This window comes from Rhipicephalus sanguineus, chromosome 8 (assembly GCF_013339695.2).
Source record: "Rhipicephalus sanguineus isolate Rsan-2018 chromosome 8, BIME_Rsan_1.4, whole genome shotgun sequence".
NCBI lineage: Eukaryota > Metazoa > Arthropoda > Arachnida > Ixodida > Ixodidae > Rhipicephalus > Rhipicephalus sanguineus.
The window spans coordinates 11,701,491-11,713,754 of NC_051183.1; the positions used below are offsets into that span (position 1 = coordinate 11,701,491).

Here is a 12,264-nt window from a genome sequence, read left to right on the forward strand (position 1 = left end):
GCACACTTCTGTTGTCACAATTGGATGCATGCTTAGACAACAAATTTCAGTTGTACCACGAAACATTTTCGTAGTACTACAAATTTTTGTCGCATTAGTTGAGGAAGGCTTCTGTTGTCACAATTGAAGACACACTAAGACAACTAGTTTCTGTTGTAGCACAACACATTTCTGTAGTACAACAAAATTTTGTCGCATACTGCAGGGACATTCCTGTAGTAACAGCCGGGTGCCTATTGTGACAACACATTTTTATAGAGTACTATAAACATTTGTCGTAGTACTACAGCTTCCTTTTGTACCACAACACACTCGACACAACACACTTCTGTTGAGACAACAAAAATATGCGCTGCACAACAGAGAAGTCTGTCCCCACAATTGGAATGTGTAGTAACTACAGAAAAATCTTGTTGTGACAACAGAAATTTCTGTTGTCTCAAGGCAAGTCCTGTTGTCATTTTCAACTGGGGTGTTGCAGGACCCCTTTAACTGCAGGATATGCGCGCATTTCCAGTTCTCTGAAAAAGCCCATGCTTACGGTGCGAGTGTTCAGCTGCAAACGGCGCGCGCATGCTGAAGATTAACGCCTTGCGATCCATGCAGGCGCCATCTTTGACGAATTCTCCGAGACGAGGAATCCGGACGTGGAGGCTATGTGTGACCTGGCTCTTTACAACTACGTCGAGGTGAGTTGCCTGGATATGTCCTCCGTTGTTGCCTGACGCATTTCGCTGCTGAGGTCATGGATGAATATTCAATTCCCAGTATGGAGGAAGGAAACAATTAGGAGAGAGCATTGCGTAATGAGGTACAAAGAAAGAAATAAATAAAGAAAGCAATGTAGTATGTCAAACGCGCACACGTCCTGCGATCGCTCGCCCCCCCATTTTCCCGGTTAGGCAAGGGCTCCTGAATTCTTTGATGGGGCAAAGTCCCGCGCCGAAAGCGTAACCTTAGCTCCAGAGGCGACCGCTACAGGCGCAGCTCGAAAGAGAAGTCTTCTTCGCACGGAGGAAGGAAAGAGAGGAGAGGGCATGCTCAGTCGGCGCGCTGCGGGAAAAGTGTGGAGGAAATGACGTCATGGCGGCCATATTCACTGGGCACAATGGCGGCGTTTTGTTATTGATGTGGTGCGGTGCGGCATCGGTCCGGCGGTTCAGCGGCGGTGTGCGCGTTTTCGTGGGCCTCGCACCTAACCGTGGCGTGCTGCAGTTGTACGGCAGCATCCATTCTTTGTGCCGCATTGTTAGCTACGCGGTGTTCTCCCGGTGGTGGCTGTAACCAGAATTCTGAACTAGAAAGCGTGGAACGAGCGCGCGTATACGTACTTTGGATTTGCAGTGTCCAGCAAAATCATGCTGAAGAGCCATCATAGAAGATAGCAACTGTGCTCCAGAATCTGTTCAATGAATGCCTTGCAGGTCAGTGACAGTTATGCGGTGTTGGTAATTATGACAGCGGACGATGCATTTGCGGCCCACAGGTCCTTATTCAAGACTGTAATTGAATCTTGTTTTTCATGTTCCTTTACAGTTACAGCATGCTTGTGCGTATTAAATTACCTGTTCTGCTTCGCTTAAGATGCTCGCTTTTCGCAGTATTGTCTGTATTAGAGCAAAACTCATTAAAATGTCTACTCACACCTGCACAAGGTCACCAGGTGCACCTCGTTGAATGCGCGTCGGACAAAGCCGTTCGAACGATGGTGACCAAATTATTTTAGAACTCAAGACAGAAGGAGCAAAACACATTTTAATGACACTTATGACAAGTACAAGTACGGAGGAAAATTGTGAAGTACACATCGAGCAGTACATCTACAATTCAGTGACGTGCAAAAATATTTCACCACAAATATTTGTGACTATAGCAATCCGAAAAATCTGTCACGTTGTTAAGTCTTTAAAAACGTTGTTAGTCTTCTATCCACTTTGTCCGACGAACGGCATCTTTGGGAAACCTGATAATGGATGGTTACACAACATATGTATTGCACAGTAATGTATACACGCAGCATAACATGTTATATTATAAATCTACAGAACAATTGCCACTATGCGAATTCGCTTGGCCTCTACTCTAACGCGTCCACCGAATAAGTAAATTTACTTACAAATGGTAGGAGGTGGCTGGTACTCCTTGTGAGCCGCGCGACTTGCATCCTGGCACACAACAGCTGGGCATTGCGGCTGTGACCGCGCACACAGCGACGTGCTCGCAGTGGAGCTTCGAGAGATAGTGCCAACGCAGTAAGACGTGCCGCTCGTACTATTCGAAATCCTCAGGTGTACACAATCATATCCTGCTTTCGTTAAGAAAGGAGGAATGCTGTGTTTGTTTACGGGCGCTGTTTGAACCGGGCGGGCATCCTTGAAGGCTGTGTCCGCGCGTGAACCACCCCTTCCCCACCACGCAAGGCGCTTAGCCGGGTCCCCGATAAGGGAAACAGAAACAAGCGCCTTCTCTTTTCTCTAATAAACAGGCAATTATCCCGGAGACCTTTTTCCCTCGCCTTCCGTCGGCTGGCTTTCTCTGCCATCCTTGGCGGCTGTGTCCGCGCGTGAACCACCACTTCACCACCAAGCAAGGCGCTTAGCTATGTTCCCGATAAGGGAGACAGAAACAAGCGCCTTCTCTCTCCTGTTCTCAAATAACTAGCCACTTATCCCGGAGACATCTTCCCTCGCATTCGGCTGGCTTTCCCCGCCGTCCTTGGCGGCTGTGTCCGCGCGTGATCCATCCGGGAGACCTTTTCCCACGCATTCCTTCGGCTGGCTTTCCCAGCTTTCGTCCTAACGCGATCCTCGCCTTTAAGTTCTCCGTAGGTACCAGTGCGCGTGATCCACACCAGAGACATCTTCTCACGCACCTTCAGTTGGTGTTCGCTGCTTCGTCCTAATGAAATCCTGGCCTTTGGGATATCCGTTGAAAACACTACGCTTCGGACATAAGGGAAGCGAAAACAAGGAGGCCGCCGCAACCTCAACGGGCTGTCACGTATACATGCTCCACCGACGCCGATTTTAGTGGCATAACTACGGGCCTCCGGGTATATTGCAGAGAAGACATGTTTTTGTATCGCCGTGCCTAGCTCACAGCCTGGCCGAAAGTTCCATAAAGCCCAAAGAGAAGCGTAAAAGAAAAGCGATCTGAAAGAAGCCGTACAAATTTCGGCGCCTGGTTCGTTGCGCGGCAATGAATTGGCTGGTCCGACATAACATCTTTATTTTCACAAGAAACTGTTCAAATAAAAAAAAAAACTTAACGTGCAACTAGCGGAGTTTATTGTAACGGCGGCAGTGCAAGAGTACAACACCCAGACGGAGAGATTTCGTCAGCCGTATCGCGGCAGAACAGCGCGTTAAAATCCGTTCAGTTGGTTTCGGATAGCACCGGCGCGCGCGCCGCGCAGCCCACGTGCTTTTCGAGCCGGAGAGAGAGTCGCGCCTTTCGCTTCACATTCGGATGTAAACAAGAGAGGAGAATTTGCCCAGTCAATATGGCCGACTTCCGGCTTCACCACGGCTTCACAACGAGTGACGTCAGGGCCTCTCCTCAGTATATTCCTTCCTCCATGCTTCTTCGTCTTGTTCTTCGAGCGCCTTGATGATGATATTAACGCAGGCAAAACCCGATTGCCCGTTTACCCGATTTACCCGAATATCTCCGAGGCAGCTTCTCAATCATCATTCACTTCGTGGATATGGCGTGATTTTTTAAAGCAGAATATCGCTGTAATCACCGTGATCTCTGCGTTCTCTACAGTACCCTAAGATGGCGGCCACGGTGACGTCAGTGCAATCTACCCGTAGCCAAAGCACTGCTCCCACACTCTTTCTGTGGTGTACTTTGAACTGATTGCCCCCACCTGGGAGCTTCATCCTCTTTCGGCAATTGTTTCAGATGCGCCACCTGGTGAACTCAACTTCGTTCCTGATACGTAAGAAGTTCGACCTCTTCCTGAACACCATCCTGCCGAACTTCTGGATACCACTCTACACTACGGTACATATACCTCTATAGAATAACGTAGTGCTCGAGGGCGGGAGCCGCCAATCAGAAGTAACTCAGCTAAAAAACTAAACGTTAACAAATAAGGACCAATTTTAGTTAATTACTCTTACAATTTCGTAAAGCTTGGGCCGGGAAATTGGTGATTGCTCGTCTCACCTCTAAATATTGTCACGTGGTCGTGACGTCGACGAAGGCAGCAGTCAGCACGTCCGAGATGAAACTCTTTATTAGGCGGAACTTGTGGCCGGGAAAATGAAACTCCAGTTTACAGCAATAAACTGATAGCGGCGAACAGAGCGTCGACCGTCGATCAACTGACAAGCGGTCACGCGCGTCGGCTTTTATACAGGCGCTATCGAACTTTCCAGCAATATCGCTGGTGGCGGCGTAATCTCTAGACAAAGCTGGAACATTCGCGTGCGGGGCGCAATCTTAACAAACCGATCTACTACAATCGCGACGCTTCTAGAACACTACTTCGCGGACAGCGTCGAGCGTTGATAACCGTCCCTGGCGGTCAAACCCGAATACATCTAAACAAGACAAGAAGTGGGCGTGGCAATATGCAGGCTGTCCCAAATATCACGCAGCACGATCTAACAAAAAAGGAGTGTCGTTACGCGAAGCACACCTGGTGCATATTGTTCCCAGTATACTGTAGTAGCCACTACTAATTTTTTCGTTAATTAGCTTTAGTTCATTAGTCCCAGTTATGTTTCTTATTTGACAAGTACTCACTAAACATTAAAATGTCAATGAGATATATGTAGGCATGCTCAAATGACATCTAACTGCGCTATTTTCAATAACGTACTAATTACGTGCTCATTTTTTCCAGCTGATAAAGGAAGCACGCGAAATATGAAAAATAACACGTGACTACGCTCCCTCCCGCAAAAGGTGCGAGCATAGTCTTGACTTGTTACCTCGCAGTGATACTGCTTCAGGGCGCTGCTCTCTGATGCGCACTGCTGTCTAGTCACGTGTCATACTTCAGATTTCGCGGGCTTTCCTTATTAGCCAAAAAAGCGAGCACGCAGTTAGCGCGTTGTTGAACATAGCGCAGTTAGATGTCATTTGAACGTGTCTACATATGCCTCATTGACATTTTAATGATTAGGCGAGTATTTATCGAAGTAGAAACATAATCAGGACTAATTAACTAAACTTCACCAACGAAAAAATTAGTGGCTACTACAGTAGAGTGGGAACAATAGGCACGTTTTTTTAAATCGTACGTGCTGCGGGATATTTGGGACACCCTGAATATATATATATATATATATATATATATATATATATATATATATATATATATATATATATATATATATATATATATATATATATATGGTGAAAAACTTCATACTGCAACATAGGAAACAAAACAAATATTTATTTTTATTTATTTTGTTTCCTATATTGTAGTACAAAGCTTTTCACAATTTTTATTACGGTATTCAGAAGAAGTTATCTTTATCCATCATATGTATACACACACACACACACACACACACAGATATATATATATATATATATATATATATATATATATATATATATATATATATATATATATATATATATATATATATACTACATGCACACTACGTGTAAAGAAGACGTCTTACTTCTTGACTTCCGCCCTCAGATTTTCTACACGATACAGCTTCTCTAACTGGTTAATTTACCTCTCATGATATAAGTTTTCGAGATATGAATTATCATACGTGCGAAGCTAAATTGCATACCACGGTGATTTATATAAATGTAATTTTTACGCTTTTTTATGACCACTGAAATATTTGCGATTTATTTTTTTGCTTTTCAGGTTACATTTTCAAGGATTAGGTATCACGAATGCGTCAAGAACAGAGCGTGGCAAGACAAGGTATCGCTATTTATCTTGCTTCTCCGTGTGTCACTTGCGGGGCTTACCGATTGGGTGCAGTAGCTTACAGCCAGGGTTTTTTCTTTTCCGGAAGAGACTTCGCTGTTTTAGTACATTGCGATACGGAGTGCAGGGCATAAACACTGTTCCATATCAATATCTGCGCGCAGATAGATAGATAGATAGATAGATAGATAGATAGATAGATAGATAGATAGATAGATAGATAGATAGATAGATAGATAGATAGATAGATAGATAGATAGATAGATAGATAGATAGATAGATAGATAGATAGATAGATAGATAGATAGATAGATAGATAGATAGATAGATAGATAGATAGATAGATAGATAGATAGATAGATAGATAGATAGATAGATAGATAGATAGATAGATAGATAGATAGATAGATAGATAGATAGATAGATAGATAGATAGATAGATAGATAGATAGATAGATAGATAGATAGATAGATAGATAGATAGATAGATAGATAGATAGATAGATAGATAGATAGATAGATAGATAGATAGATAGATAGATAGATAGATTTTTAGGCAGGCTGCAGCGCAGGGCTCGGGGTTATATTTACCACCCAGGCTTTTTTTTTTCGTGTGCTCAGCAGCAGAGTGCATTTAGCAGCAAGTACGCCATCACGACGGATGCCGCTTCTTTTTATAGGTCGACCGACCTTGTCTTTCCAGAATGCGCATTCGTCAAGTCCTTGCTTACACCCTTGTTACTATCCAATTCGACCTGATTATGTATGCGGCAAAATAACGTTAGCAGGTGTTCGCTCGAGGAGAAAGATGTAAAGAAGAACGCTGCACGTACTTGTGCGAATAGATATAGATGCTTGCGCTGACGTCTCTGAAACAGCCACGTGAGAGCACCAACGTGGTATGCCGCCAAGTTTTTGGTGACTATAGTTAACGACTATAAATTATATGGCTAAAGGTAACGACAATACGTTTGTGATGTCACAACCTGACATCACGAAGTGACTCTAAACCATGGGCATGAAACAGGTTAATCGCCACGTAATTATGCTACAGTGACGTCACCGAAGCCGCCATGTTGGAGCACCAGTACGTTAAGAACCTGCGTCCATGATGTCACGTGCAAGCTATCAATAGCGCTAAGGATGTGCATGCGCGGTCGCGCTACCGAAGTGCATTTGCCCAGCGCAGTGCCGTGGATACGACTATATTAGCTGCCGACAACACCTTGATTTAGGCGAGTTGTTTAATCTTGACAATGTGTATAGAACGAACGCGCAAGACTATAAAGGAACACATACGACATCAGTCCTCTGTTCCTTTCGTCTTCTTCGTTTGCGCGTTCTACGGACACGGTAAATAGGTTGTAGGTATTCTGAAATATGGCTTTTGAGACATCAGTACTTATATCTCTCGCATTGAGGTTTCTATGTTTGAAAGGCGAAGGTTTCTATGTGAAGGGCGAAAATCGAGCGCTATGCATAATGCTTGAGAGTTGACGTCACTAGGTTTGACATTCCGCTGCACTCTTGGCATTCTTCAGGCAGCAACGATGCAGGGACATCTCCGTTCATTGATTATATATATATGTATATATATATATATATATATATATATATATATATATATATATATCCTGCAGTCAATCAGCAAACTTGTGCATGCTAAGCTGCCACGACAGGGGCTTCGCAAACCTATTTGTTCGTTCCTTTGACTGATATTGCATAATGATTCCGATTCCTGTAACCACATCATGTGGGGGTGCCCTAAGCACTCTTTTCGTCCTTTCCTGGAACAATTAATTTTTACCCATGAGCAGTGGGAGGCTGCCTAGCGCTGCTCGAGGCCTTACATTCAGGAGGTCATCCTCGAGTGGGCTGAAAGGGTAGAGGAGGCCTAATTCAAGTAGTTCCTCCCCTCCAACCTCTGAATGAATGTCCAAGGTTGTTTATTCATCTTTTCCTTTGGTATGTTGCCTGTTTTCATGCATATATAGGCGGTGGCGGACAGCCTACATGTGAGGTCACCCCCCATGCTCGGCAAACTCAGTCGGCTCACTCAGACTCAGATCGTGGCGTGAGTCTGTGTGAGTAATAGCTTGGTGAGTGTGAGTCCGAGTGAGTCCATTTGAGAAAAATATTATTGAGTCTAAGTTCAAGTGAATCAGGTTGAGGAAAATTTTGGTGAGCCTGAGTCCGAGTGAGCCCTAAGCGCGACATACGAGTATATTTCTTGAGTGAGTCTGAGCGAGCTCCACATTTTTTGCCGACTTATGCCCCCGTATGTCTATTATTGAGCGAGTGTCATAAGCAAATTATTTGTGTACCATTTCGCAGGTACTGTCTCGCATCATGAACGGCACCTTGGTGAGCGTCGTTGTCGCAGGGCTGGCGGTCGGCTTCAAGTGGATTCAGATGTACGGCTTCAAGTGGATTCAGGTGTACGGCTTCAAGTGGCTTCAGATGTAATCACGTCAACTTGTCAAACGCTCGACTTCGTCACAACGGAGACCTGCGCAAAGGGACTTGCATTGCTCAATCGATACCTTAGTCTGAGCTAGTTGGTTTGTTACTATAAGGACACTGTTATAACGAATACTTGCATGCCGTGAAAGAAGAAGAAAAAACGTTGCAGAGGATTCCTGAGCATATATATACCCGCTGTGTGGTCGTGGGTATAGCGCTTGAGTGCTGCCTGAAGGTCGCGGGATCGAATTCCGGCCGCGGCGGCCGCATTTCGATGGAGGCGAAATGCTAGAGGCCCGTGTACTTAGATTTGGATGCACGTTACAGAACGTCCAGAGTCGTCCACTATGGCACCTCTCATAATCATATCGTGGTTTTGGAACGTAAAACCCCAACAATCGTTGTTAAGCTTGATTTGTAAGATATAAAAAAAATGCGTCTCGTGAAGAGTTGACGCTTATGTAAGCCACAGAAATGACGCAAAATCGAAAAGACAAGGCGAGGCGAGGCAGTATTGTAGTATACCCACATTGTAAGCACAGTGTATGTGACGTCCTTGATTTTGTGGACACCTGCAGGTACGGCTACTTAATTGTTTGCCAGTTATGGAAGGATTTTTGAGGAACTGAAGACTCAATTAACTTTAAGTTCTTGCCCTCGCAAAAGTAGCAGAAATGCGAGAAGCAAGACCCGTGATATATGTTGCTGACGTACTGCTCGGGCGCGGTTCTCTAGAAGAAAAACTGTGCATTTTACACGCTGGTAGATTGCCCTATATTTTCGCCAAATAAAGGCATATTGAATTTTCAAAGCATATACGCCATCAAACTGAGGCTGATTTATTGTACTTTTTTTGCACTTTGAGGAAACTACAGAAGTTTCATCGCAGTGAGTTCGTTTACTATATATATTCACGCACTTGTGGCATAAAGTGGTCCTCTACGATGTGATCACCATGACATATGGACATCTTCCATATAATCCAGGCCTGAAATACCTTCTTTCCTTTCCCGTTAGCCCAGTGTCGCCAGCCGCTGCCAATGCGCGTTCGTCTATGCTCCTAAACAGCGGGAGGAACGGTCACTGAATATGACCTGGCGAGCTATTCTCAATGTGTCCACCTTGTGGACACTTAGGCCGCCGCTGATTGGCAGGAGCTCGGCGAGCAGCGCGACCCCTGTTTCCGGTTCTTGATCCGCAACGTCATTTTGTCTGTAGGAAGCTTTCGCAACTCTTGACTCAAATTAGAGGGGCGGTATGCTCTTCACCGCAACGAATGCAGCCCCCAGAGATCCGCTTTTCGACGCACATCTCGGAGGTCGCGCATGAACTCTGATCACGTTAGCCCTGGAATTCGGTTAAATGCGGCCGCCCGCATAACGCACCTGGAAGGTCAGTATGCATCATGGAGGGGAAAAAAATTTGGAAGGAGCGATCCTAGGGTATACAGGCCAACCACCTCTAAAGCCGCTACCTCCTCGTGTTCGCGTCACAATTCCCATCATGCTTCTGTTTCATTTCCTTTGTTTGGCTCGTGTGGAAAAAATTGACGAGGGAGCGCGCCTAACGTCCACAAGCCAACCTCCTCAGATGCCGCTCCCCCCTCGTGCTCCATGCTCTGGTCACAATTCCAGCATGCTCCTGGATGGATGGATGGATGGATGGATGGATGGATGGATGGATGGATGGATGGATGGATGGATGGATGGATGGATGGATGGATGGATGGATGGATGGATGGATGGATGGATGGATGGATGGATGGATGGATGGATGGATGGATGGATGAATGGATGGATGGATGGATGGATGGATGGATACTAATTTATTGATTGTCCGGCAAGGTTTAACGCGACCCGTTCTTAGATCTCTCACGGGGGAACATCAAGGCATTGCCTCAACGCCGCCTTACGGGCTTGCTTATATAGGTCTCCCACATCTGGATTCCGAGGTCTGAGCTGCGCAGAGCGGCGGCCCACCCCAACGACAGGATCGCCGGAGTAACTGCCATCATTCTGATAACTATGCTATATATACACTCCCCCAGCATGTGTTGAGTGTTGCTGGCCCTTCCTGGCATAGGCGTGCGCACAGGGGGGGGGGGGGGAAGAGGGGGCGGCCGCCCCCCCCAATAACCTAAGAGGGGAGGCGCAAAATCTGCCCCATACATTGACCCCCCCCCCCCTAGTCACCTAAGAGGGGGGGGGGGGGCGCAAAATCTGCCGCGTACATTGACTTACAAGGGGGTGGGCGCTGCGGTGAACCTTCGCCCCCCTTAATGGTGAACCCTGCGCACGCCTATGCTTCCTGGCACGATTTGCACGTGTCGTCCTGATGCTTGTTTGGGTAGATTCGTTTTAGATGGAATGAGTCAGGGAAGGTGTTCGTCTGGAGCTGTCTCCAGGCGACGGCCTGCCTTCTGTTCAATTCGGGACTCGGCGGTGGGTATATCCCTCTGGCGTTTAGATATACTTTTGTGGTGTCATTATAACTATATAGTGAGCCTATCCCTTTCTACGCGAGGAGTATTCTCTATCGTGCGAGAGGCGTTTCCCTGTTCGGCGGGGAACCATACGACTGTCGCACTCGCGCTTTGGGGTCTGCCCACTTTGGTCAGTATGGCAAGTGCTTCCTTGGAAATTTTACCTTTGGCGTAGTTCTTTACTGCTATTTGCGAGTCACATAGGACGACTTCGCACTCCGGATCTGTCAGGGCCAGTGCGATGGCTACTTCTTCCGCTATTTCCGAGTGTTTTGTGCATACGCTGCATGCGATTCTGGTTTTGGAGTCTGTGTCTATAACTACGGCATTGCATTTATGGCAGTCGAGATATTCCGCTGCGTCAACAAAGCGCGCGTTCCTCTCCCTGCCGAAAGAACGGAGCAAAGCCTCCGCTCTTGCCTTTCTTCTGCATCGGTTGTAGTCGAGGTGCACGTTTCAAAGGATTGTTGTCACCGAAACGATGTCTCAGATTTCGTTGGGTATTTGACTTTTCTGGCTGTGCTGTTTGGGGTAAGTTATGCTGAGATTGTTCATAATATGTATTACCGTCGTGGTGGTCGACAGGCGTTCAAGCTGCGAAATGCGTTGTGCTTCGGTTATTTCTTCCAGGGTGTTGTGTATGCCCAGCTGGGTCAGAAGCTCGGTGCTTGGTCGATTCCGAGAGGCCCAGTCTTGTACGTTTTCCTGATGAGCGTGCTGATTGTATTCTTTTCTATTTCGTTTTTTTTATGACCGGGCTTCAAAATTGTCACGTGACGCTCCCTCCTAGTTTTTTTTTTTTCCTTCATGGTATGCACTCCCTGCATCGTTCTCAAACATATGAACACCTTGATATGCAAGTTCAGACTTGTTAAGTTTGTTTAAGTGTCCTGTTACTGTACATTTCGTTCATTTTCTTTCTTTTAATGCTGGGAATGTGCTGGCGGGTTCGGTGCGTTGACGTGGTCAAGAGTGTCATGACGTCACGGCTCGCCACTTTTACTGAATAACTTCTACTTTTACCGAGTAACTGAAAGGGCTTCGCCGAAGTGGACATGTCCACAAGGTGGACACATCGAGAATGGCTCCCCTGCTCCACGACGTCATCGAAACGATCGAACGTGATTAGGCTGGCACATTTTTTTAAGGTTAGATTATTTGCCACTGTGGCCTTTTATATGTCTCATCGACCGTAGCGTGTGGCCATTATGTCAAACAGCTTCTGTGTGTAAATACTAGCCGATGTCTTTTGTACACTATATACAAAAGAGGGAGTAAAAAAATGTGTTTTTGTCCTGTGACAATAATCGTCATCTCTCTCGCGTGTTTTTCTTTGAACTATCGCCATGCGCCCAGTGTTTCCAAGGCATGCGCGTTATCAGCGTGACATAGCATTCTTGATAGG

At 46.0% G+C, this 12,264-nt stretch overlaps 1 protein-coding gene across 1 annotated transcript in view; it reads left to right on the top strand.

Annotated features, from left to right (window-relative positions):
• Positions 1–9,191, top strand: part of LOC119401374 (kynurenine 3-monooxygenase) — a 55,553-nt gene extending 46,362 nt beyond the window's left edge. The window contains exons 11-14 of the mRNA XM_037668112.2: positions 607–689; positions 3,907–4,008; positions 5,849–5,908; positions 8,249–9,191. Coding sequence (XP_037524040.1) covers positions 607–689; positions 3,907–4,008; positions 5,849–5,908; positions 8,249–8,380 — 377 coding nt within the window. The 3' untranslated portion in view covers positions 8,381–9,191. The remainder of the gene's footprint in view (positions 1–606; positions 690–3,906; positions 4,009–5,848; positions 5,909–8,248) is intronic.
• Positions 9,192–12,264: the final 3,073 nt, after the last annotated feature.